This window comes from Gadus chalcogrammus, chromosome 14, assembly GCF_026213295.1.
Source record: "Gadus chalcogrammus isolate NIFS_2021 chromosome 14, NIFS_Gcha_1.0, whole genome shotgun sequence".
NCBI lineage: Eukaryota > Metazoa > Chordata > Actinopteri > Gadiformes > Gadidae > Gadus > Gadus chalcogrammus.
This window is the reverse complement of record NC_079425.1, coordinates 4,554,475-4,575,176: the sequence shown is the minus strand read 5'-3', so window position 1 is coordinate 4,575,176 and position 20,702 is coordinate 4,554,475. Positions and strand designations below refer to the sequence as shown.

At 49.5% G+C, this 20,702-nt stretch overlaps 2 protein-coding genes across 2 annotated transcripts in view; both read right to left on the bottom strand.

The window, feature by feature from the left end:
- Positions 1-437: 437 nt before the first annotated feature.
- LOC130403099 (immunoglobulin-like domain-containing receptor 2) lies at positions 438-19,339 on the bottom strand. Its single transcript, XM_056607262.1, has 11 exons — positions 19,138-19,339; positions 15,852-16,271; positions 13,707-13,826; positions 11,201-11,257; positions 9,569-9,715; positions 8,801-8,974; positions 7,934-8,089; positions 6,122-6,461; positions 4,850-5,529; positions 4,650-4,759; positions 438-3,552 (listed from the first exon to the last, which is right to left on the bottom strand). The coding sequence occupies exons 1-11, from the start codon at positions 19,181-19,183 to the stop codon at positions 3,517-3,519; spliced, it is 2,286 nt and encodes a 761-aa protein (XP_056463237.1). The 5' UTR covers positions 19,184-19,339; the 3' UTR covers positions 438-3,516.
- Positions 19,340-19,936: 597 nt separating this feature from the next.
- The window catches only part of LOC130403097 (cell surface A33 antigen-like), a 7,028-nt gene continuing 6,262 nt past the window's right edge, over positions 19,937-20,702 (bottom strand). Inside the window, exon 7 of the mRNA XM_056607259.1 lies at positions 19,937-20,702. This exon is cut by the window's right edge and continues 1,149 nt beyond it. The gene's annotated coding sequence lies outside the window, so the exon portion shown is untranslated.

The window sequence follows — 20,702 nt, the reverse complement described above, 5'->3', positions numbered from 1 at the left end:
CATCCATGGTTTATTTAGACTGCAAAGGTGTTTATCATCAACGCTGTGACAATGTACGTAGTAAATACTTTAAATTCCTGTTGCCCTATAATCGATTTATTCTAAAACCATTCTACACTCACGAACATAATAATGCTGTAAAACTTTGTGTGTGTGTGAGTGCGTGTGTGTGCGCCAGGGCGTGTATGATTGTGCAACGCGCGGGTAAGTTTGTGCATGTCCTTATAGTGCATGGGTGGCGCTGTTCACCAAAGAAGTCATGTGCCGATTGAAGTTTAATTAGAGAGAGAGAGAGAGAGAGAGGGAGAGAGAGAGAGAGAGAGAGAGAGAGAGAGAGAGAGAGAGAGAGAGAGAGAGAGAGAGAGAGAGAGAGGGGGAGGGGGTGAGGGAGAGGGAGAGGGAGAGAGAGAGAGAGAGGGGGGGAGGAAGGAAGAAAGAAAGTATTTTTTTTTACATTATCATCCCATTGATGTCATGGTCACATGATGACTATGTCTCGGAGTTCCTGGGGTGTTGTTGAGCTACATTCCTGGAATAGTCAGAAGCTGGAGATATAGTCAAGTCCTCCTCCTCATCTAGTAGAGTCTACAGACACACACACATACGTACGTGCACAAACTACGCTCACAATATAAACACAGACATACCCACACAACATTGTGTGTGTCTGTTTTGCTTCCCCAGGTTCAACACCATCACCTGCAGAGTTTAAAACGGCTGAAGACAACACAGTCGAGAGCTTTCACGTCTTTATTTACGAACCACTTGCAGAAGGTAAACAAACGCTGGCTGTAAACCAAGACACCAAAGAGAGCGTTAATAAATAACTAGGGGACGACATGGTTTAGTCCACTAGCAGAGGGTCTGGTTAAGTAGCAGTTGTGTGTGTGTGTGTGTGTGCGTGTATATTTGTAATTGCGTGCCAGTGTTTAGAGATCATATTGAACTAGTTGTATTGTAAACAGGGACATGTTGTCATTCCTACAATGGACACATTGTGACTTTTACACGAAACTAAAGAGTCATTTCTCTCTCTCTCTGTCTTTCTGTCTCTTCCTCTATCCCTCTCTCTCTCTCACTCTCTCTCTCTCTCTCTCTCTCTCTCTCTCTCTCTCTCTCTCTCTCTCTCATAAACACATAACAATCACGCATGTAGATGACACCAGAGACAATTCCTTTGCAGTGAGAAGGATGGAATGAACAAACGCTTACCGCAGAAGTGTGTGTCTGTGTGTGAGTACGTTTGAGAGAAATAGTGTGTGTGTGTGTGTGTGTGTGTGTGTGTGTGTGTGTGTGTGTGTGTGTGTGTGTGTCGGCATGTGTGTGGGTGTGAGTTGGATTACAGATAACACTGTTTGTTTAGTTGTCAACAGGACAGTCCAACGATAAGCAAAAGGCAGCTGAAACAAATCAGAAATCGCTGAACACACAGTTACGATTATGTCGGAGTGAAAAGACAAAGATCATTATCTACTATTCTTCTAATGCATCGTATTCTGGAGCTGGTGGACTCATTCATCAGCGCTCAAAGAAACCTGGACGTTCTCTGTAACAACACATTGTGTCGATCACACAGAACAGAGCGTGAGTCATGACGAAACTGGACAGACGACAACACGGTTGATGAGCAATGGTGTCACACTTGGCACAAACCGTTGGAAGGAAACACATCTTCACCACCGTCACAAAGAGACGGATTATGTTGAGGATTCAATGACCACCGCACATCAGGGTGGCTGCACATGCCCCATACAGGCTGGTGTCCTCGGCTCAGCCCCCCTGGACTCAAGATGAGTTGTGGTCTCTCTTGTGTTGTGGAGGTGAGTCTGAGGTATGGGGGGGGGGAGAGGGGGTTTGTAACGAGTCACATGGGTGACCGCAGAATATGAAACCCAGTAGAGCTAAGTGAAGGACCAGTATAGGCGTTGTGTTGTGATTTACACCGCTAGTACCCTGTAGTCCCAACACATTGAGGAGTTGCTGTGTTCCTCAGGCAGTGGAGGTGAATCTGAAATGAGCTCACACATGACAACACCTGGAATGAGCTGTGTGTATATAGCACCCATATAATACAGACCGGCATCCGCTCAGACCGGAAACAGATCTACAAAGTTTCAGTTAGTAAACACATCACAACAGGGAAAAAAAAAAATAAGAAAGAAAGAAAGACAGAAGGATGTCCTAATGGTTAGGGCGTTCTCCCCGGTCTACCTGCAGACATGCTAGAGCTAGGTGCCTCCTCTCCTCTGACGTCCATTAATGACATGTATCTGAATTCACTGTAAGTCGCTTTGGATAAAATAATCTGTAAAAATGACAAAATGTTAAATACTATTCAGTGTTCCTGGGCGGTTTGGGAATACATTCCCAATGTTTTACCCTTCTATGTTTCGTTTGGAAAGTAATCAATGGTACTTAGACCTCGTGGAGCGTGCGTGCGCATGATGGACACAGGGCGACACGCCGAGGGAGTGTGCATGTGTGTGTGTGTGTGTGTGTGTGTGCGTGCGTTGGGAGCGGAGTGTCTCACGTCTCAAGTGGTGGGTCCATAGTAACCGCCCTGTCACACACCGCCACCGTGCCACCGCCGCCATAGCCTGCAGCGAGCGCGTCGTCACGTCACACTGAATGGTTGCATTGTACTGGGAGGCGCTCCCAGTGTGCTCCCAGTACAACCCACCCAGTACAGGCTGGCTTCTAGACGGACGGGGAGGAGCGGCTGAAAAGAGTCTCGAGGGGGGACCCGGCATGAGTCCACCGTTGCCATGACATCACGGAGCCATGCGGAGCAGCCAGCGACGGCATCACTACTGCTACTGCTACTGAGCAGCGATGACATCATCTTCCCGGGACGCCACTGCTTCTGTGTGGCTGGTGGACAAGTGTGTCTTTCAGAGGATGTGTGTCTGCCTATGCTTGTTGGCTTCTAGTAGTGTGTGTGTGTGTGTGTGTGTGTGTGTGTGTGTGTGTGTGTGTGTGTGTGTGTGTGTGTGTGTGTGTGTGAAACAAGCTGTTTTTATAACAATTAGTGTTTTTTGTGTTTTAAGTGTCTGTGTGTGTTTTCAGTGTAAAGTATGTGCTTGTGGGTGTGCGTGCGATTGCGTCTGTAATATGTATGTGTATGACTTTACAGTATGTGTGTGTGTGTATATGTATGTATGAATGTGTGTTTGTGTGTTTATGTATGAGTGAATAGTATGTTTATGTTTATCTTTGTGTGGTGTATGTGTTTGTGCATGTGTGTGTGTGTGTGCGTGTGTATGTATGCGTGTTCTTGTGTGTGTGTGTCTGTGTGTGTGTGCGTATGTATCGATGTACAGTGTCCTTGCTTTCCTCCAACTGTCAGCTCATCGGTTCAAATCGCCCTCCAGGGTCGCGTTCTCCTCTCAGGGTCGGAGTCTGACGTCGGCCCCTCTCGGGCCCCGTCTGAGGACCAGGCCTGCGCTCCTCCTCCCCCCTCAGTCCCCACCAGAGGTCCTCTGAGGACCGGACCCTCCGGGTCGTCCTCGGCCCCCCTCACACGATGAGGGAGTCCCGGCTAAGCAGTGTGTTCTGGGGGGGGGGGGGGGGGGTGGGGCAGAAACACGTTGAGATGAAGACACCGGAGCCGCAGCAGTAGAACCACACAGAGAACAGAATGGTGTTTAGTCGGAGTGAGACAGCGAGACGTAGCGGATTCAAACCTTAGCTTGGGTTACCCTATCAACCTGGGTCATATCCATGTTCTCGGTTGAGTATCATGCAGTGGGACATCCTATTTGATTGTTCCAAACCACTTTTGATAAGAGCAGCTGCTTAAGGACATGTAGTTGCCGGTCCCCACATAGCCTGTTTTTTTCTGGCAGAAATGCGCTGGTATGGCGCTGGGAAGCACTGGGAAGCACTGGGAAGCACTGGGAAGCACTGGCATGAAGCGTTTGTTTACTAGTTTCATGACAACTAGCCATGTAAGCTCATCAGCTACTAGCTCAACATCGTGGCGATAGCTTCTTGTTATGCATCCATAATACAATAAGCAGCGTATGCAGACACAAACATGACAGTTTTTGATTTGTGAAAGCGACTAACTGTACAGCTAGGATTTATATCCAGCAAGCTACTCTTTTCCAAAATGAATGTTAGATCACAATTTACATAAAGACGTGCTTTCTGTCCAGGCTTCCACATGCGGCCGCATACACTCCTCGTTGGAAACATTTGAAGAAAAGCGCAGGCGCTATGAAAAAGACGCTATGTGGACTCAGGCCCCTAAATATGGTTTAGTTTGTAGGCTTTAAATGAGCTTGAGCTGAGCTTAAAAGGAACGTTTGCTGACGTTCCTTGAGTTGAGAACATCTTGACTCCTATTGTTGAACCTTCTATGACCCAGGTTTGGTCGGGGGAGCAGGGGGTGGCAGGGTCACCAGACAGGGTGTGTCTTGTTAATATGGTTAGATATTAACATAGCGAGAGGTTCTACCTAGCGCTCACTCTGGTAGCATGTGAACCTGACCTGTCGAGAGCACAATAAAAAGCACTTGAACCACCAGGGACGGACCCCACAGGATTATGGGAAGCGAAACTATACGTCAACCAAAATGGCCATGCAAGCAATACAATCGTTTCCCTTACCCACAATGCATCAGTTTAACGTCCCGCAGGCCACTTACCGTCTTGCGGGGCTTGTCCCGGGGATCCTCTCTGCGATTGGACGACGCGAGCGCCGAGGATTTAGAAGTCTGGCTGGATGCCGGTCGCGGCGAGGACCTCTCTCCGCCTCCTCTCTCCCCCCACCCTCTCTCACCGCCTCCTCTCTCTCCCCCTCCTCTCTCGCCCCCTCCCCTCTCCCCCCCGCCTCTCTCGCCCCCGCCCCTCTCTCTCTCCGAGCAGGGGGGCGCCGAGTCCGTCTCCCGCCGCCCGTTGGGCGAGCGGCTGCGGAAGCGTCCGGATTCGCCGCCGCTCAGCTTGGAGCTGAGCTTGGAGGGCGAGTCCGAGTCCTGGTCGCCCCGCCCCGGGCCCGCCCCCCGCAGCCTGGCCTTGCGCTCCAGCAGGCTGCCCAGGAAGGAGTCCCCGTCGTAGTCTCTGTCCCGGGTGGAGGGGGAGGAGGAGGAGGCGGGGGGGGGGCTGAGGCGGGGGCCCGGCGGCGGGGGCACGCGGTGGCGCTCGCTGTCCCAGCTGTTGCCGCGCCTCCGGGTGGGGGAGGCCAGGGGGCTGGCCGGCTCGCCCCCGTCCGACTTCATCCTCTCCCGCCTGGGCCGCGGCCGCCCGTCCTCCCCCTCCTCCTCCTCCTCCTCCCCGCGGCCGCGGTCGTCGCGGTAACGCTGCGGCGGGCCGTCCCGGCGGCAGGGGGAGGAGAGCTGGCGGCGGAACTCCCGGAGCTCCATCCGGTCGCCGGCGTCCCCCTCGTCCTCGTTGCCGCGGTGCCCGTCGCCGGGCCGACCCCCCTCCCCCCGCCGCCGGTAGGCGTCCCGCTCCAGCTCGTCCAGCGAGCCGGTCGGACCGATGGAGCGGAACGCCTTCCGCTGGAGGAGCTCCGACTGCGGGTTCCACCTGAGGGGGGAGGGGGGGTGGGGGAGAGAAAGAGAAAAGGGGGAGTGAGACAGAGCGAGAGGAGAAAGGAGAGAGAGGTTGGACGGATGAATGAAGGGTGCAAAGAGTTTGACTTTGGTTAACCTGGCCTTTTCTTAAACAACCAAGATGGCTGGCACTGATGGGTCAAGATTCTTCGCTCTGATTGGTTGTTGGTTGATCCAATTGTGTGTGTGTGTGTGCGGGCGTGTGTGTGTGTTTGTGTGCGAGAGTGAGAAAGAGCGTGTGTGTGTGTGTGTGTGTGTATGTGTGTGTGTGTGTGTGTGTAAGTGAGTGAGTGAGTGTGCGTACACACTTGTGTGTACGTGTGGTTGTGTGTGTGTGTGTGTGTGTGTGTGTGTGTGTGTGTGAGTGTGTGTGTGGTTGTGTGTATGTGTGTGTATGTGTATGTGTGTGTGTGTGTGTGTGTGTGTGTGTGTGTGTGTGTGTGTGTGTGTAAGTGAGTGAGTGAGTGTGCGTACACTCCTGTGTGTATGTGTGGTTGTGTGTGTGTGTGTGTGTGTGTGTGTGTGTGTGTGTGAGTGTGCGTGTGTGTTGTGTCCTTTGACCGTACCGCTCCGGCTCCCTGCCTCCGGGCGGTTTACGCACGGACCGCCCCGTGTGCGACGACGAGGGGGGGTCATCGCTGAAGCGCCGCGGGGGGAGGGGCCCGCCGTCGTCGGGGTCATCACGGTCGTCACGGTAACGCTGAGAGGCGGGCGGGCTCCTCTGGTACCGCTGCGGCTCTGGGCTGCGGTTGCCACGGCAGCGCTGGTGATGATGGTCGTCCCCCGACTGGAAGGCGGGGTCGCGGTCCGGGATGGCGGGGAGGGCGTTCTTCTGGATGTCCCGGTACGTCTGCCGGAACCCCGCCTCCCCTTCGTGGAGGGAGCTCAGCTCTGATAGGCTGGAGGCTGCGCGAGGCCACGCCCAAATGGTCACATGTCAAATTAATCAACCAGAAAAAAATATATGAACACATGAACTACAGAGAAGATTTTGAACACATCGACCAGAGAGAAAGTAAGAGACTGTGAAGACATGAACTGGGGTGAAGACAGGAAGCTGTGAACAAATGAAAAAGAGTGAAGACAGGTGGCTGTGAACGCATGAACTAGAGAGAAGAGATGAGGCCTTGAATGCGTGAACTAAAAAGAAGACAGCAGACCGTGAACGCCGTTGAAAGACTTCGAGGTACTAGATCAGCAGGGATAGAAAGGCATGTAGGATCTGCTCTCTCAGGGGTAAAGGCAGCCTCATCAGGCATTATCAAGCGTGATGTTTATTCATGAGAAGAGGAAGGAATGCAGAGAGACATGCCAAGACCAGAATAGAAGCTCAGGTAGAGGAAGCAGATATTTTACAGCCTAAACAAACACAACACCAAACCACAGGTGGAAAACACCCAGTGGGATTCTTTCAGATACAGCCCATCCGTTGTGAAATACGAGGTATTCCAATTAGCTGTTTCTGATTGGCTCAAATAAAAAGGCATGGGAACCAACAAGAAACTGTGGTTCCAATACCACTTATTCACCGGAGGAGGGGCTATTCCAGTCGTTTGAGTTGATCGTCTTGCTGCTGTTTAACTGAACAGATTTGCTACAATAGTATCTAACATATCAACCCAGTAACACTTCACAGGTGACAGGTCTGTCCAGCTACAATAAACAAATGTCATGTTGGACATTTGCCATGAAAAGTGTGACCGCCACACATTTAGTTTTTGACCGATGGCTAAGAGGCAATAGGTAGATATAGACAATAAAGTGCCTCCAATACTTGTGAGTGCCTTGTTATTTGGTATTTTACAAAATATTAAAGAGTGGCTTGATATGAAATCGTAACTACGTTATCGATATCGGTGTCGGCCATTTTACCACTGGGTGAAAATGTGTGAACCTCATGACACGCTGTAACATAGCTTGACAAAATGTCCCCTACATGCTCTCACGCGTCAGTGGGTTGAATATTCACGGTACAGGTTGTACAGCATGCTAGAGGAGGAGGAGGAAAGGAGGAGGAGGAGGAGAGGTGGAGGAGGAGGAGGAGGAGGAGAGGTGGAGGAGGAGGAGGAGGAGGAGGAGGAGCAGGAGGCGGAGGAGGAGCAGGAGGAGGAGGAGGCTGCGAAGGAGAGGAGGAGGAGGAGGAGGAGGAGGAGGCGGAGGAGGAGGAGGCGGAGGAGGAGGAGGAGGAGAGGAGGAGGAGAAGGAGGAGGAGGAGGAGGAGCAGGGGGAGGAGGAGGAGGAGGAGGAGGCTGCGAAGGAGAGGAGGAGGAGGAGGAGGAGGAGGAGGAGGAGGCTGCGAAGGAGAGGAGGAGGTGCAGGAGGAGCCTCAGGAGGCCGAGAGCCAGGCCTCCAGAAACAGAGAGGCGACTGGTTCTTACACTGGTGGCCGTGGGAGCGAGTGGGACTGAAATGGGCCAGCTGTTTCTCTACATACTGGAGCACCCTGAAGGAGTTCTGGTCCTGGGTGGAGGGGTGGGTTGAGGGCTGGCTGGATGTGATTCGGTAGGGGAGGGGCCCTACGCCATGATACGCCACTGGACACACAGACACACACACACCGCCAGTCAGCATAGTTAGGGTGAGGTCCCGCCACACACACTGAGGGGATCCAAGCGCAGGACGGCGCTTCGATTCGGTCACAAGACGGCATTCTTCTCCGTGGGAAGACGCCAGCTTCGGATTCCTGTCGCCTCTAGGCCAACACTTCTGAAATAGTCTGAACAGGACGACGGTGAAGATGATGATGTAATGACCACGCCCACTCCCTCTGTCGCTCAGATGGACACCCGGTCTTCTGAGTGACATCAGCTGTGCCTCATAAGCTCCCAATGAACCTTGTTCGGACACATTTTTGTTCTCTTCAGGTTAACTTCTCTGAGATCCAGAAGTCAGACTATGGTATCAGCACAGCACAGAGCCTGGGCGGGACATGAAAAACTGAATGGGGAGGAGTTACGTCTTGTTTCCTGTTTCGTTACGAGATATTTTACTGATTCACGCGAGAGGAAGAAGCTTTCAGAAGGGGATTTTATTAAATTATAGCTATAGTTTGCGCCCACTGTTAACAGCCAATTACGTACTTCCAGATCCCTGCTTCCGGCGACATGATTGGTCGAAACAAATAGGTTCCGTGTATTTACTTTTGATACTAAAGTTACCGAAACCATGTCATCCCCCTGACCCCCTGACCTTACCTATGCCTCTGACTCTAACTAAAGATCCTTAATGAGTGGTAGAGGGCTCACCTGAGGCCAGCAGGCTGCTGTCGGAGGGGGGGACCGGGGACGTTTTGTCCACCAGCGATGGGGGGGCGATGGGGACCATGGTGGGCAGGCCGGAGATGAAGTAGGGGGGGTAGGGCGTCACCGTGGGGGTGGGGGTGTGGGTGCCCACCTTGATGCCCTTACCGGCCTCGTATACTGAGTCACACACACACACACACACACACACACACACACACACACACACACACACACACACACACACACACAGAGAGCACACAAACACCAATCAGATAGTCAGTTGTAAACTGTCATTATATCATATTGTTATTAGTTGGAGGAGAACTATGAACAGTATCAGAAGTACTCTAGTAGTACCAGGGGTACTATGAACAGTATCAGAAGTACTCTAGTAGTACCAGGGGTACTGTAGTAGTAACAGAGGTACTCTAGTAGTAACATAGGTACTGTAGTAGTAACAGAGGTACTCTAGTAGTAACATAGGTACTGTAGTAGTAACAGGGGTACTGTAGTAGCAACAGAAGTACTCTAGTAGTACCAGGGGTACTGTATTAGTAACAGGGGTACTGTAGTAGTAACAGAGGTACCCTAGTAGTAACAGAGGTACTCTAGAAGTAACAGAGGTAGCAGTAGAAGTACTCTAGTACTAACAGCGGTAGCAGCAGAAGTACTCTAGTACTAACAGAGGTAGCAGTAGGGGTACTCTAGTGTTCACAGCGGTAGCAGTAGGGGTACTCTAAAAGAAACAGAGGTAGCAGTAGGGGTACTCACAGTGCCTGGGGCAGCAGCAGGTATCTGGGCAGCACCAGCAGCTGACGTAGCAGCAGCAGGAGTGGGGACAGCACTGGCACCAACACACCCCCAGCAGCAGGAGAACCAGGACACTGCCCAGCGCTACGACCCCCACAAACACCCATTCTGCAGGAACACACACACACACACACACACACACACACACACACACACACACACACACACACACACACACACACACACACACACACACACACACACACACACACACACTTTATATAGATTCACATACTTAATACACAAACACACACATACACAAACAAACTGACACAGATTATATCTTATCTTATATAATACAAGCACCCTGCCTACGGTCCCCACACACACACACACACACACACACACACACACACACACACACACACACACACACACACACACACACACACACACACACACACACACACACACACACACACACACACACACACACACACACAGTTGTTCAGATAGACAGACAGACCAATAGATAATAATAATAATAATAATAATACATTTTATTTATAATGCACTTTATATTCAAGAATCTCAAAGTGCTTCAGAGAAAAAAATACCAAAAAACTATTAAAAAGGGGGAACCTCAAAGAAAGTTTAGCTAAATGCTCTTTTAAAGAGATGGGTTTTGAGGTTCCCTAGATAGATGAATAGATGAACAGACAGACAGAAGGAAGGAAGGAAGGAAGGAACAAGCAGATGTGTCCTCCCTCTTTCCCTCTCACACACACACATACAACGCCCCCCCCCCCCCCACCAAAACACACATACAAAAAACGCACTCACACACACTCTCACACACACACTCAAAACCCCCACACACACAGACATTGAGAAGACACACACACATACACACTCACCCACATACACACAAACAAAAACAAAGTCTAACACTGACTAAGACACTAAGCCTAAAGATACACCTGGCTCCATGAATCATACATGGTCACGCAACGTTTTTATTTTTATCACAAACACTCCCTGCACCATGACCGACGACAAGACGAACACGAAAAGAATGTACGATGACCTCATCAGACCTCCCTCTGCATCCTCGCAGCTTTTAAATAACAACATTAAGCATGCACACACACAATGATAGCCAGCTACAGAGCTAGCATACTAGCCAGAGAGCAAGCCTATTTGCCGGGCTGTTATTCAGCTCATTAGCAGACACAATCCTACCCTCTAAACCTTGAAAGCATCTCCAATTGGTAAATAAGCAGCTGAGGCAGACAGTGTTTATCGGAAGACTATATCTTCAATATCTTCTTAATCTGTTCACATCTACCAGTGTTCTAGAACATCTCCTTCTGGTCTTCAACATCTCATTATGGTCCACAACATCTACATATCTCAGTCTGTGAGTATATACATCTACTCATTATCGACCCTGGGCCTGCAACATCTCCAAGCTCAGTTCCTGAGTGGAGTTGAAGGGTGCTGAGACAGGCTGTGTGTTGTGTTGTTGCAGTGTAGTTTAGTGACTGCCATGGCTCAAGAAGGGACGGACAGTGTTTTTCTCGGCTGAGAAGGTTAGTTTGATTGGAAGGCAGACAGGTGGGGAAGGTGAGAAGATAGGTGATGCGACCCTACCTGGCATTATCTTCATTTCAAAGCCAGGTAACAGGTCCTCAGGATCACCTGAGAAACCTGGAGAGAGAGAGAGGGAGAGGAGAGAGAGAGAGAGAGAGAGAGAGAGAGAGAGAGAGAGAGAGAGAGAGAGAGGGAGAGGGAGAGGGAGAGGGAGAGAGGGAGGGAGGGAGAGAGAGAGAGAGAGAGAGAGAGAGAGAGAGAGAGAGAGAGAGAGAGAGAGAGAGAGAGAGAGAGAGAGAGAGAGAGGGAGAGAGAGAGAGAGAGGAGGCCAAAGAGAAAAAGAGAGACGGAAGGCAAAAGTGAAGATGCCAGAGGAGAAAAGAGGTGATTAAGCTAAAGCCGCAGACATGTGTAATGATTTATAGAAAGTTACTGGTGAAGCATGCATTATATTGACACCAAGAAAGAGAGATCGACAGAGTCACAGGGACAGAGAGAGAGAGAGAGAGAGAGACAGGCAGGGAGAGAGAGATAGTGATTTATAGGTAGCAAGCAAACAGCAGCATGTTTTCGTAGTATTTTGTGCGGTTGTGGTGTGTAGCAAGGCGCTGAGAACACGCTGAATCCACCGGGCAGTATGAACAGACTGAGCCAGGTTCTGAGATGCTGCGGAGTCTTGCTGAATGTGTACTTTATTATCAGGGAGCACAAGGCACTCTAGGCACGTCTCACAGCTACCATTATTACATACGACGCAGTCAGCGGCAGGTTCAGATGATTATTCTTGACATTATAGAAAGGCAGGCATTCCGATTGACAGAGTGACAGGCAGGGAGAAAATGGTAGCAGTAGAGAATCTAATCCCAGTAGTCTCACACTTACACGCAGACAGGCACGCAGGCACGCAGGCACGCAGGCAGGCATGCACACACAAACACACGCACGCACGCACGCACGCACGCACGCACGCACGCACGCACGCACGCACGCACGCATGCACGCACGCACGCACGCACACACACACACACACACACACACACACACATACACACACACACACACACACACACAAACAACAAACGTTCCTTCTCTGTCTCACTTTGTCACCCCCCCAGTCTCTCTCTCTCTCTCTCCCCCCACTGTGTGGGTGTCACCCGGGTCATAAACCCGGGCCGGTCTCCCTCTATGTGGGCCTGTCAGCCCAGCAACAAAGGACCCTCCGGTCGTCATCCGGGCGCTGACCGCTGCCATGGAAACCCCAGTAGCGTGCATACTATGTTAGCCCCTCGCACGTGGAGAAGCTGTGTGCACTGTACGTTAAGACAATCCAACGTACCGGACACCGAATTAACTCGATCAAGATTTGCCGCGGGGACAGAGTTAGGAGTTTGCTTTACTCTGGAGGCAGATTATGAAAATGTATAGTTTTGTGTGTGTGTGCGTCTGTGTGTGTGCGTCTGTGTGTATATGTGTGTGTATGACACATGCTTGTGTGTGAGTATGTGTGGTAAATATGTGTGTGTGCGCGTGTGTGTGTGTGTTTGTGTGTGTGTGTGTGTGGGTGTGTGTGTGCGTGTATGTGGGTGTGTGTGTCTGTGTATGTGTGTGTGCGTGCGTGTGTGCGTCTGAGACAAAGCAAGACTTAGCCAAGAGTCCCATGGACTCTCGGCCGTTGCTACGGTAACGCTTGTAACAACTCACGGACACATAGAGTGTCATTGTAGATGCACAAAAAACTACAAATGCTATTACAACATTAAGTAGAGGGATTAACCCCCCCAACACACACACACACACTCACAAACACACACACACACACACACACACACACACACACACACACACACACACACACACACACACACACACACACACACACACACACACACACACACACACACACAGAAATCTGTCTCTCTCACACACACACACATAAAAACACACAGATCTATATATGTATACATCTATATACATATATATATATATCTATATATATACCTATCTTTTAATCTCTATCTTTCTTATCTATATTTCGTATTTCTATCATCTCTCTTTCTCCCCCATCTATCTATCTATCGATCTATCCAGCTATCCATTGGTTCACCCGTGCATGTACAGTTTCCACCTATGTCCACGACGTGTCCTGGGAGCTATGGCTACAGTGTAAGCATGGGGGAGAATTCCCGGGATCCGCCGCTGGTTTGAATAAATCACCCCTCTGTTCTGCCGGGAACAAAACATGTCCTACCTTGAGAAGGGCACTTACATAAACCTCTGTGAACCCAGACGTCCACATACTGTATGTACCCCCTCATGAGGAGAGCGTAAGAGAGAGAGAGAGCGGGAGAGAGAGAGTGTCCGATGCCACAACAAACTTAAAAAATCCCAAAATGTCTACATTTCAAATTGTTCAAACTTCAGTCACAAAAATGCAAAAGTCTCAAAATCTCCAACAACCTGAAACCTTCAAAATAAGAATGTCCGGTTCCGACTGTTGGCAGCGAGCTGCTGGAGGAGGGAGGTCTGGTGGGAACCACGTTTCTTCACATGAACCAGGAGAACTCACCCAGGACCAGGAGCTCCACATTGGCCTCACTCTGCCCCTCCAGGTCGTCTGAGATGACCACCTTGCAGATGTACACCCCGCTGTCTCCCCACTGCACCTCCCCGATTCGAAGGTCGGCCGCTGCAAGAGAGGGGGGGGGGGGGGGGGGGGGGGAGAAGGGGAGAGGGTGAGAGAGGGGAGAGGGGGAGAGAGAGGAGAGAGGTAGGGAGAGGGAGAGGGGAGAGAGGAAGGGGAGGGGAGAAAGGTAGGGAGAGGAGGGAGAGAGAGAGAGAGAGAGAGAGAGAGAGAGAGAGAGAGAGAGAGAGAGAGAGAGAGAGAAAGAGAGAGAGAGAGAGGATAGAGGAGGAGAGAGGGGAGAGAGGTAGGGAGAAGGGAGAGAAGAAGGGGAGGGGAGAGAGGAAGGGGAGGGGGGAGAGGTAGGGAGGAGAGAGGTAGGGAAAGAGGAGATGTCAGAAAAGTTTTTGCATGGGCCAATGTTGCTTGCAACTTTACTAACTTTTGTGACTAAAGGTCAAATCAAGTCGCTTGTGCTGAAGGCGTCTGCTAAACGATCGTACAATTCTACCGAGTGTGTTTGTAAACTCTAAACTGAGACATTTGTGTTGTAGATAAACATGCAAATCTGCCTTCTCAGCTTACAGGAAACGAGTTCTATGATTCCCTTCCTCTTCCTGTTGGAGATAAGACGAGACAGGGATTTGGGAGGAGGAGGGTGTTAGGGATGACTGGGCTGTAGCACAAACATAATAAATGACCTGTGGGCGTTGGTCTTGGACCATGCAGACAGCAAATGAGACATTAGTTAACGATCAAAGAGTATTCCCATATCTTTAAACACTTAGATCTGGGCTACAGAATACAGCCACCTGGATCTGGATATCATCTTGAGAACAGACAGCATGTTTAAAAAATATCTGGATCTGGAGTCCACCTTGAGAACAGACAGTACGTTTAAAAGAAGAAAGGACAGAGATGAAGAAATATAACGAGAGCGGGGGGGAGAGACAGAGAGAGAGAGAGAGAGAGAGAGAGAGAGAGAGAGAGAGAGAGAGAGAGAGAGAGAGAGAGAGAGAGAGAGAGAGAGAGAGAGAGAGAGAGAGAGAGAGAGAGGAGGCCAAAGAGAAAAAGAGACGGAAGGCAAAAGTGAGAGACAGAGTCCGAGGCTGGTGGAGATTGTAAGCCAACTCACATTAAGGGGAAAAAGATGGAAGGATCACAGGAATGTGGGCAGATGAAGGTAGGCAAGAGAGGAAAAGTATGTTGTTGAAGTACATCAGAGCAAGAGAGGGAGAGAGAGGGGCACAGTGTGGGATGAAAGAGAGAGAGAGAGAGAGAGAGAGAGAGAGAGAGAGAGAGAGAGAGAGAGAGAGAGAGAGAGAGAGAGAGAGAGAGAGAGAGATGGTGGAATGAGAGAGAGAGCAGTCCATTGGTCCAGAGGGTGAAGTCAAGGTTGATTCCTCAGCAGGAGTTGGAGATTCGTTAGTCTGAAGCTCGTCACCATGCAGGCCTCTCAGTGTCTCACAGGCACAGAACACATATCATCACGATTGTTTCATATTTTTCCCTTTTAGATCTTACAAAATATAATTCCTGATGGACAGAAGTTGTGGTTAATCTAACAGAGCCAGCCTAGAGAGGATCCTTCTAGAAGCAGGCCTGCATTAGAGCGAGACTCACCCCCAACTCTGGTCTTAAAGATAATAGCTGGCCCGGGCTAGAGGAGGGTTATTACTGTGTTGGGTAAACAGAAGACTCTGTTTCCAACTTTCCCCTTCGTAGAGCTTCCACCAGCCCAGGCCCAGCTCACACTCTACAAGTGAGGTCCTGGAACAGGGGCCCTTTGGTGGCCCTTGACATGATGCCATCCCCGGAACGCTCGGCTGACCGCTGGTCTACAGGAACCACCCATCCTGAACCGATTCCCTTCAGTGGTTTTTGTTCCAGAGTTTGGCTTACGAGCGGCACAAATATGCAACTCAATCTTTTGGGGAATGAGGTACCAAGGTACCAAGACAGGAATACATGTTTCCAACTCGCTCAACTCAACCATGTAACAAGACCAATGACGTGAATTCAACGAACCTGGGCCCACAGAGTTGGTCGCCCTAGCGGGTCGATCCCCCAGGTACCAAAGCGCTCACTCACTGTTGATGATGGAGATGTCGCGGTTCTTGTAGTGCTCCGACAGCGTCACGGAGGACCCCGCGATGGACGCCACCGTGCGCACCGTGCGGCTGCTGTCGGCGCAGTCCAGATAATCCACCACCGCCGCCGACACTCCCCCGTCGTAGCCTCCCCTCCCCCCGCCGCCTCCCCCCCCCGCCCCCGTCCCTCCCGCTGCCCCCCCCCCCACCCCGGCGCCCAGGGCCCCGCCGGCGCCGGCCCGGCTGTTGGAGAAGCCGAAGGTGTCCCGCGTGCGGTCGCGGCAGTAGGACTTGTACACCCACTGCACCACGGGCGTCTGGGTGGAGACGCTGGTGTAGTGGCACGGCAGGACCACCGCCTGGAAGAGCACGGCGAAGCGCTTCTCGTCCCTCACGAACACCTGGACGCCGGAGCACACACCTGGATGAGGGAGGGGGTGGAGGGGGGGGGGGGGGGGAGTTAGAGTGGGTGGACAGAAGGTCACGGGAGCAGTGGTACGTATCACATAGAGGGGTAGGGGACGGTGGTGATAGTTGGATGTTTTTTCCGGCAACGATTGCCCTCATGGTTGCCCTCCATAGTCAAAGGATATCCCTCTAATTTGATTGCTACGATGGTTTCTTCCTTTCCGACTGGGTTTGAGGGGTTCTTTGGCTGTGGGAGATGTAAGTGTGAGCCGTGCATTGTGGACATGTGAAGCCCAATGGGACTATATGTGATAAAGGTGTTTTTAACGTTATTGAGCCTTTTCCAATGTGATTTTTCTGTGACCAATGTGTTATTTACACCGAGCCAACATGCCAATATGTTAGGTACCCTAACATCTCTTTGGAGTTTAAACCAACGAAGACAAAAGAGATTTGACGGGATATATTGCATTCTACTGTCATTCATTTGTATATGTGGATTCCAAAATGCTACGTGTTTTTGCCAGTGCAGAGGAAACGCCAGTCAGAGTGTTAGCCATAACTACCAGTCTATAATGAGAGGGCTTTAGGGAGCAGAGCGACTGCTGATGCAAGGTCTGGACAGTCAGGGGGGGGACTGAAGCACTCGTTACCACCTGACTACAGAGAACATGTTCAAGTTTACCTTTTTTCAAAAGCAACACACGGCTAAAAGAGAACGAGGAGCAGGTAGAGTCAGGGAATCTTTTTCAAAGGATGCAGACATTGAGGACGGAGACAAGTACCCTTGAGCTGGCAGCTGGAGCACCCTAGCGCTACACTAGCCTATGAGAGAACACGTTACCTCCCATCGTCAGCGTTTCTATTTCAAACTGCACAGCACTAGTAAAGAAAAGACAGGCAGCTACTTGTATTCCCATTGCGAGGGATTCAAAGCTAGTTTGTCCCTTCTTACTTTCTGCTCTCTCTCTCTCTAAGATGTGGCTGCTAAATAACTCTTTATCCTCTGGGGACATGCCTGACCTCCTGTAGGGACACAGCCACGCTCCATTGTTCAACTCTCTTCAGAAGACTTCATAGTATCGTTATTGTGTCACTCTGTGGTGACAGTCGACTGCCTTGAGCACCGATCTACTCATTCTGTGGCCACGAGTAGTGGGATCATTGGACAGCTTCTACTGAGTAGTCATATCAAACCGTATGACAACATGGTCTGATCCTTTAACCCATGCGTCAGAAAAACAGGTGCGCCGAGAACAGACTTGGATATGACTTGATTTAACAGGATTCTAGTCTTGCTCGATGGCTTCTTGAGTCTGTATTTTTTTCCGAATGTATTTCTCTTAACTGTGAATCACAGGGCTGGTCTCAGGAGGATGGTGTTGCCTCAGGAGGATGGTGTGGTCCGGGCGTTTTTGTTTGATTCAGGAGTTTCACCTCGGGTTGTTTTTAGTTGGTTGTTATTGGAGTCAGAGATCGGGGTCTGACTCAGCGGGGGCTGGTTGTGTTCTGAGTAAGAGGGTGGGTCTTTACTGGGGGGGAGGGGGGGCGACTAAAGGTTTATTTGTGAACTTGAAGCAGCGGTGGGATCCGGGTCCCGAGAGGAGCAGAAGCCAGGTTTCCGCTGGTCCAGAACAGTGTGGGTCGAACCGGGGAGACCTGACACTCCTTCGACCAGCTGTGTGTTTGCGTGTGTGTGTGTGTGTGTGTGTGTGTGTGTGTGTGTGTGTGTGTGTGTGTGTGTGTGTGTGTGTGTGTGTGTGTGTGTGTGTGTGTGTGTGTGTGTGTGTGTGTGTGTGTGTGTGTGGCGGGCAGCAGAATGGATGTGTGGGAGCTGGCTAATTTAAACCAGGCATGCAGAAAGATACATGTTTTCTTTCAATTGCAAAGGATGTGCTTCACAGAACACACACAAGTCAGTGCTCTCAGGGCCGAGACACGTTGGAGAGAAAGGACTGTCGAGTCAAACAGCAGGATAGTCAAGTGGTTAAGCTGTTGGCCTCCCCAACGAAAGGGTCTGGGTTTGAACCCTAATGTCCTCAGTCATTCCTTAAGAAGATGCCCAGCCACACCTATCTGCACATCATGATGTGAAACTAAATCTATTCAGTAGAAGTACCTTTGGATGAAGGCACGACTTGAAAGTACCTTAAAGAAATTGAATTTAAAAAGTGACTTTCATTCAAATGAGGACAAATATATAAAATAGACCATAGCTAATGCATAGGAGGTCCAGCTGAACGAGAGAACACGGAGCAGGAGAAAAAAAAAGGCAGATCAGAGGGGCTGCTGGAGAGCGCAGCAGTTATTAGTTTTCTTGGTGGGGGTTATATATCTCCAGAGGAGATGAACTAGACAATAAAGGGGTGTATTAGAAGAAAAGATAGAACAACAGACAGGGAGAAGCCTCTTCACGTGAAACAGTTTTCATCAAACACAAAACCAGATTTATTTTTGCCATTTCCCCAACTCCATCTCAGCAGCAGAGCGCTTGATCTAGATTTCCACACATCTTCATAAACTGTTAAGTCCTACATTGACCTGTATTTCACAGTACCCCCCTCCCTCTACATGAGATTTGATCCCTAAGCGTGATTCAGACATAAGTTAACTTGCATAAGAACCACAATCACTAAGAATACCAATAACCATAATAAACTTTCCGTAATTTTCCCTCCTAACAATAACCAAATGTTACACTCCGGATAAAAGGATCGGATATCTTAACCTGAACTAAAAAATAAGGCTAAGTTATAGTAGGCTATTAATTGAAAATGAGAATAAGTGACGCGCAAGTAAGTTTTGACAACAAGCTCAGCGTTCATACGGAGCGACCTGTTCCATATTCATAATCCGTGTTGCGCTTTATTTATTCTTACCTGCCAGCCACAGCAGCGGGACCCACCAGGGAACCTGCAAGCTCATGTTGGACGTCGAAAGTAAAACTCCACGAAGGCTGGCCAGACTCACATGTTCGGTGTGGTTCCTTGTGGTCCCCGTAAAACACCGTTATTCTAACTTTGAGTGTCTCGCACATAACGGTACGGCACCACCAAGTGGGAGGTGCCTGTGAGCAGTGGGGGCCCCTCGTTGAACAATGGGTAGGCCAAGAGAGGGTCATGGATTGCAGCGTTACCCCGGTCTCCCGCAACGCCATATCCGTTTTTGTACCTCCTAAGCGCTTTGTACGAAAGTTAACAGTTCCCCCGGGGAGCGAAAATAAACAAGAAGAACATGCGAACAATAACAACCACAAGGAGTTTAAACATGTAATTTTTTTATTTTTTTAAACTCAATATCCGAAAAAACATGCAACGCCGAAATGGATATCCGTTTATCAGAAGTCCCGCCTTCTCGCCTCTCACGGTCACTGAGTCCGGCCCTCCCTGAGTCTATCCAATAACGTGCATCTGAACCATCGCGCTCGGCCCGTTCCGTCGTGAGAGGAGGACGTCTGGGAATGAGGCTAAACAATGGGAGGGAGGGGAGGGTATGGGGGAGAGCATGGGGGAGGAACCGGGAGGTACCGTCCGCATCCGTTCTTAGTTTGACTTTGATCAAGTCGTAGGCCACAACAGATTTGACTGTTGTGAGATTTAACATTACATTTGTACTTATTTGATTAATAAGCCATACTTTAAAAAATATATAGAAAAAGGTAGAAACAATTAAAACGGGTGCGTTGCACCTGCTATGGAGAACATACAAGAGTCGACTAATAGTTGCTGGTGATGAACACGAGTTGGCCTAACGTTGTTTTTTTTCTTAATACTAGGTAAATTGATACAACATGTTATGGAAAAGAAAAGTAAGAGTCACTTATTTATTTTTTATATTAGCGTGTCTGTTCACTGGTTGCGAGATTGAGGCCTAACATTGCCATCTAGAGTTTATTTAATTAATCTCCCTTTTTCCCCGGCGCAAAGGACACGACATTGAAAACATTTGGTATTCCAATCCAATTTATTTAATGCTATTCCCAGAATAAAATGAAAATAACAATAATAATATACATTCAATCCATGTTATCTAATTTAATTCTCAACAGTAGATTAAAACGTGTCGAACATTGATCCATGACGTAAAATAAAATAACAAAAAAGTATAAAAACAGCTCATCACGTTTAACCTTTCTGCCCAACAAAAACAAAAGCACCCATCTTTCACTCTTCTCCCTACCAGCATTATTGATATTCCCGTTATGCCAACCTTTTGGCGTTTTCTGTGTTTTGTTGGTGTACTTGTGACAATGACTCAAGTGAAGAGGTAATGCGAAACCATCTTGATAATGTTTAGAAAAGATCAACACACACAGAACAATTAAATATATTCTAAGATCTTAGCATAGGTACTACAACCACCGATAACAAGGTCACACCCTGACTGTGAACAAAAAAAAGGAAAGCACACACCTGAGAGCTATACAGATGACATAAGGCCTACT

Coding starts and splice junctions, on each gene's coding strand:
- LOC130403099 (XM_056607262.1), bottom strand. CDS start 19,183: ATGAGCTTGCAGGTTCCCTGGTGGGTCCCGCTGCTGTGGCTGGCAG. Junction 16,272..19,137: donor CCCGCTGCTGTGGCTGGCAG/GTAAGAATAAAT, acceptor TCCCTCATCCAG/GTGTGTGCTCCGGCGTCCAG. Junction 9,716..11,200: donor TGAAATGAAGATAATGCCAG/GTAGGGTCGCAT, acceptor GTGTTCCTGCAG/AATGGGTGTTTGTGGGGGTC.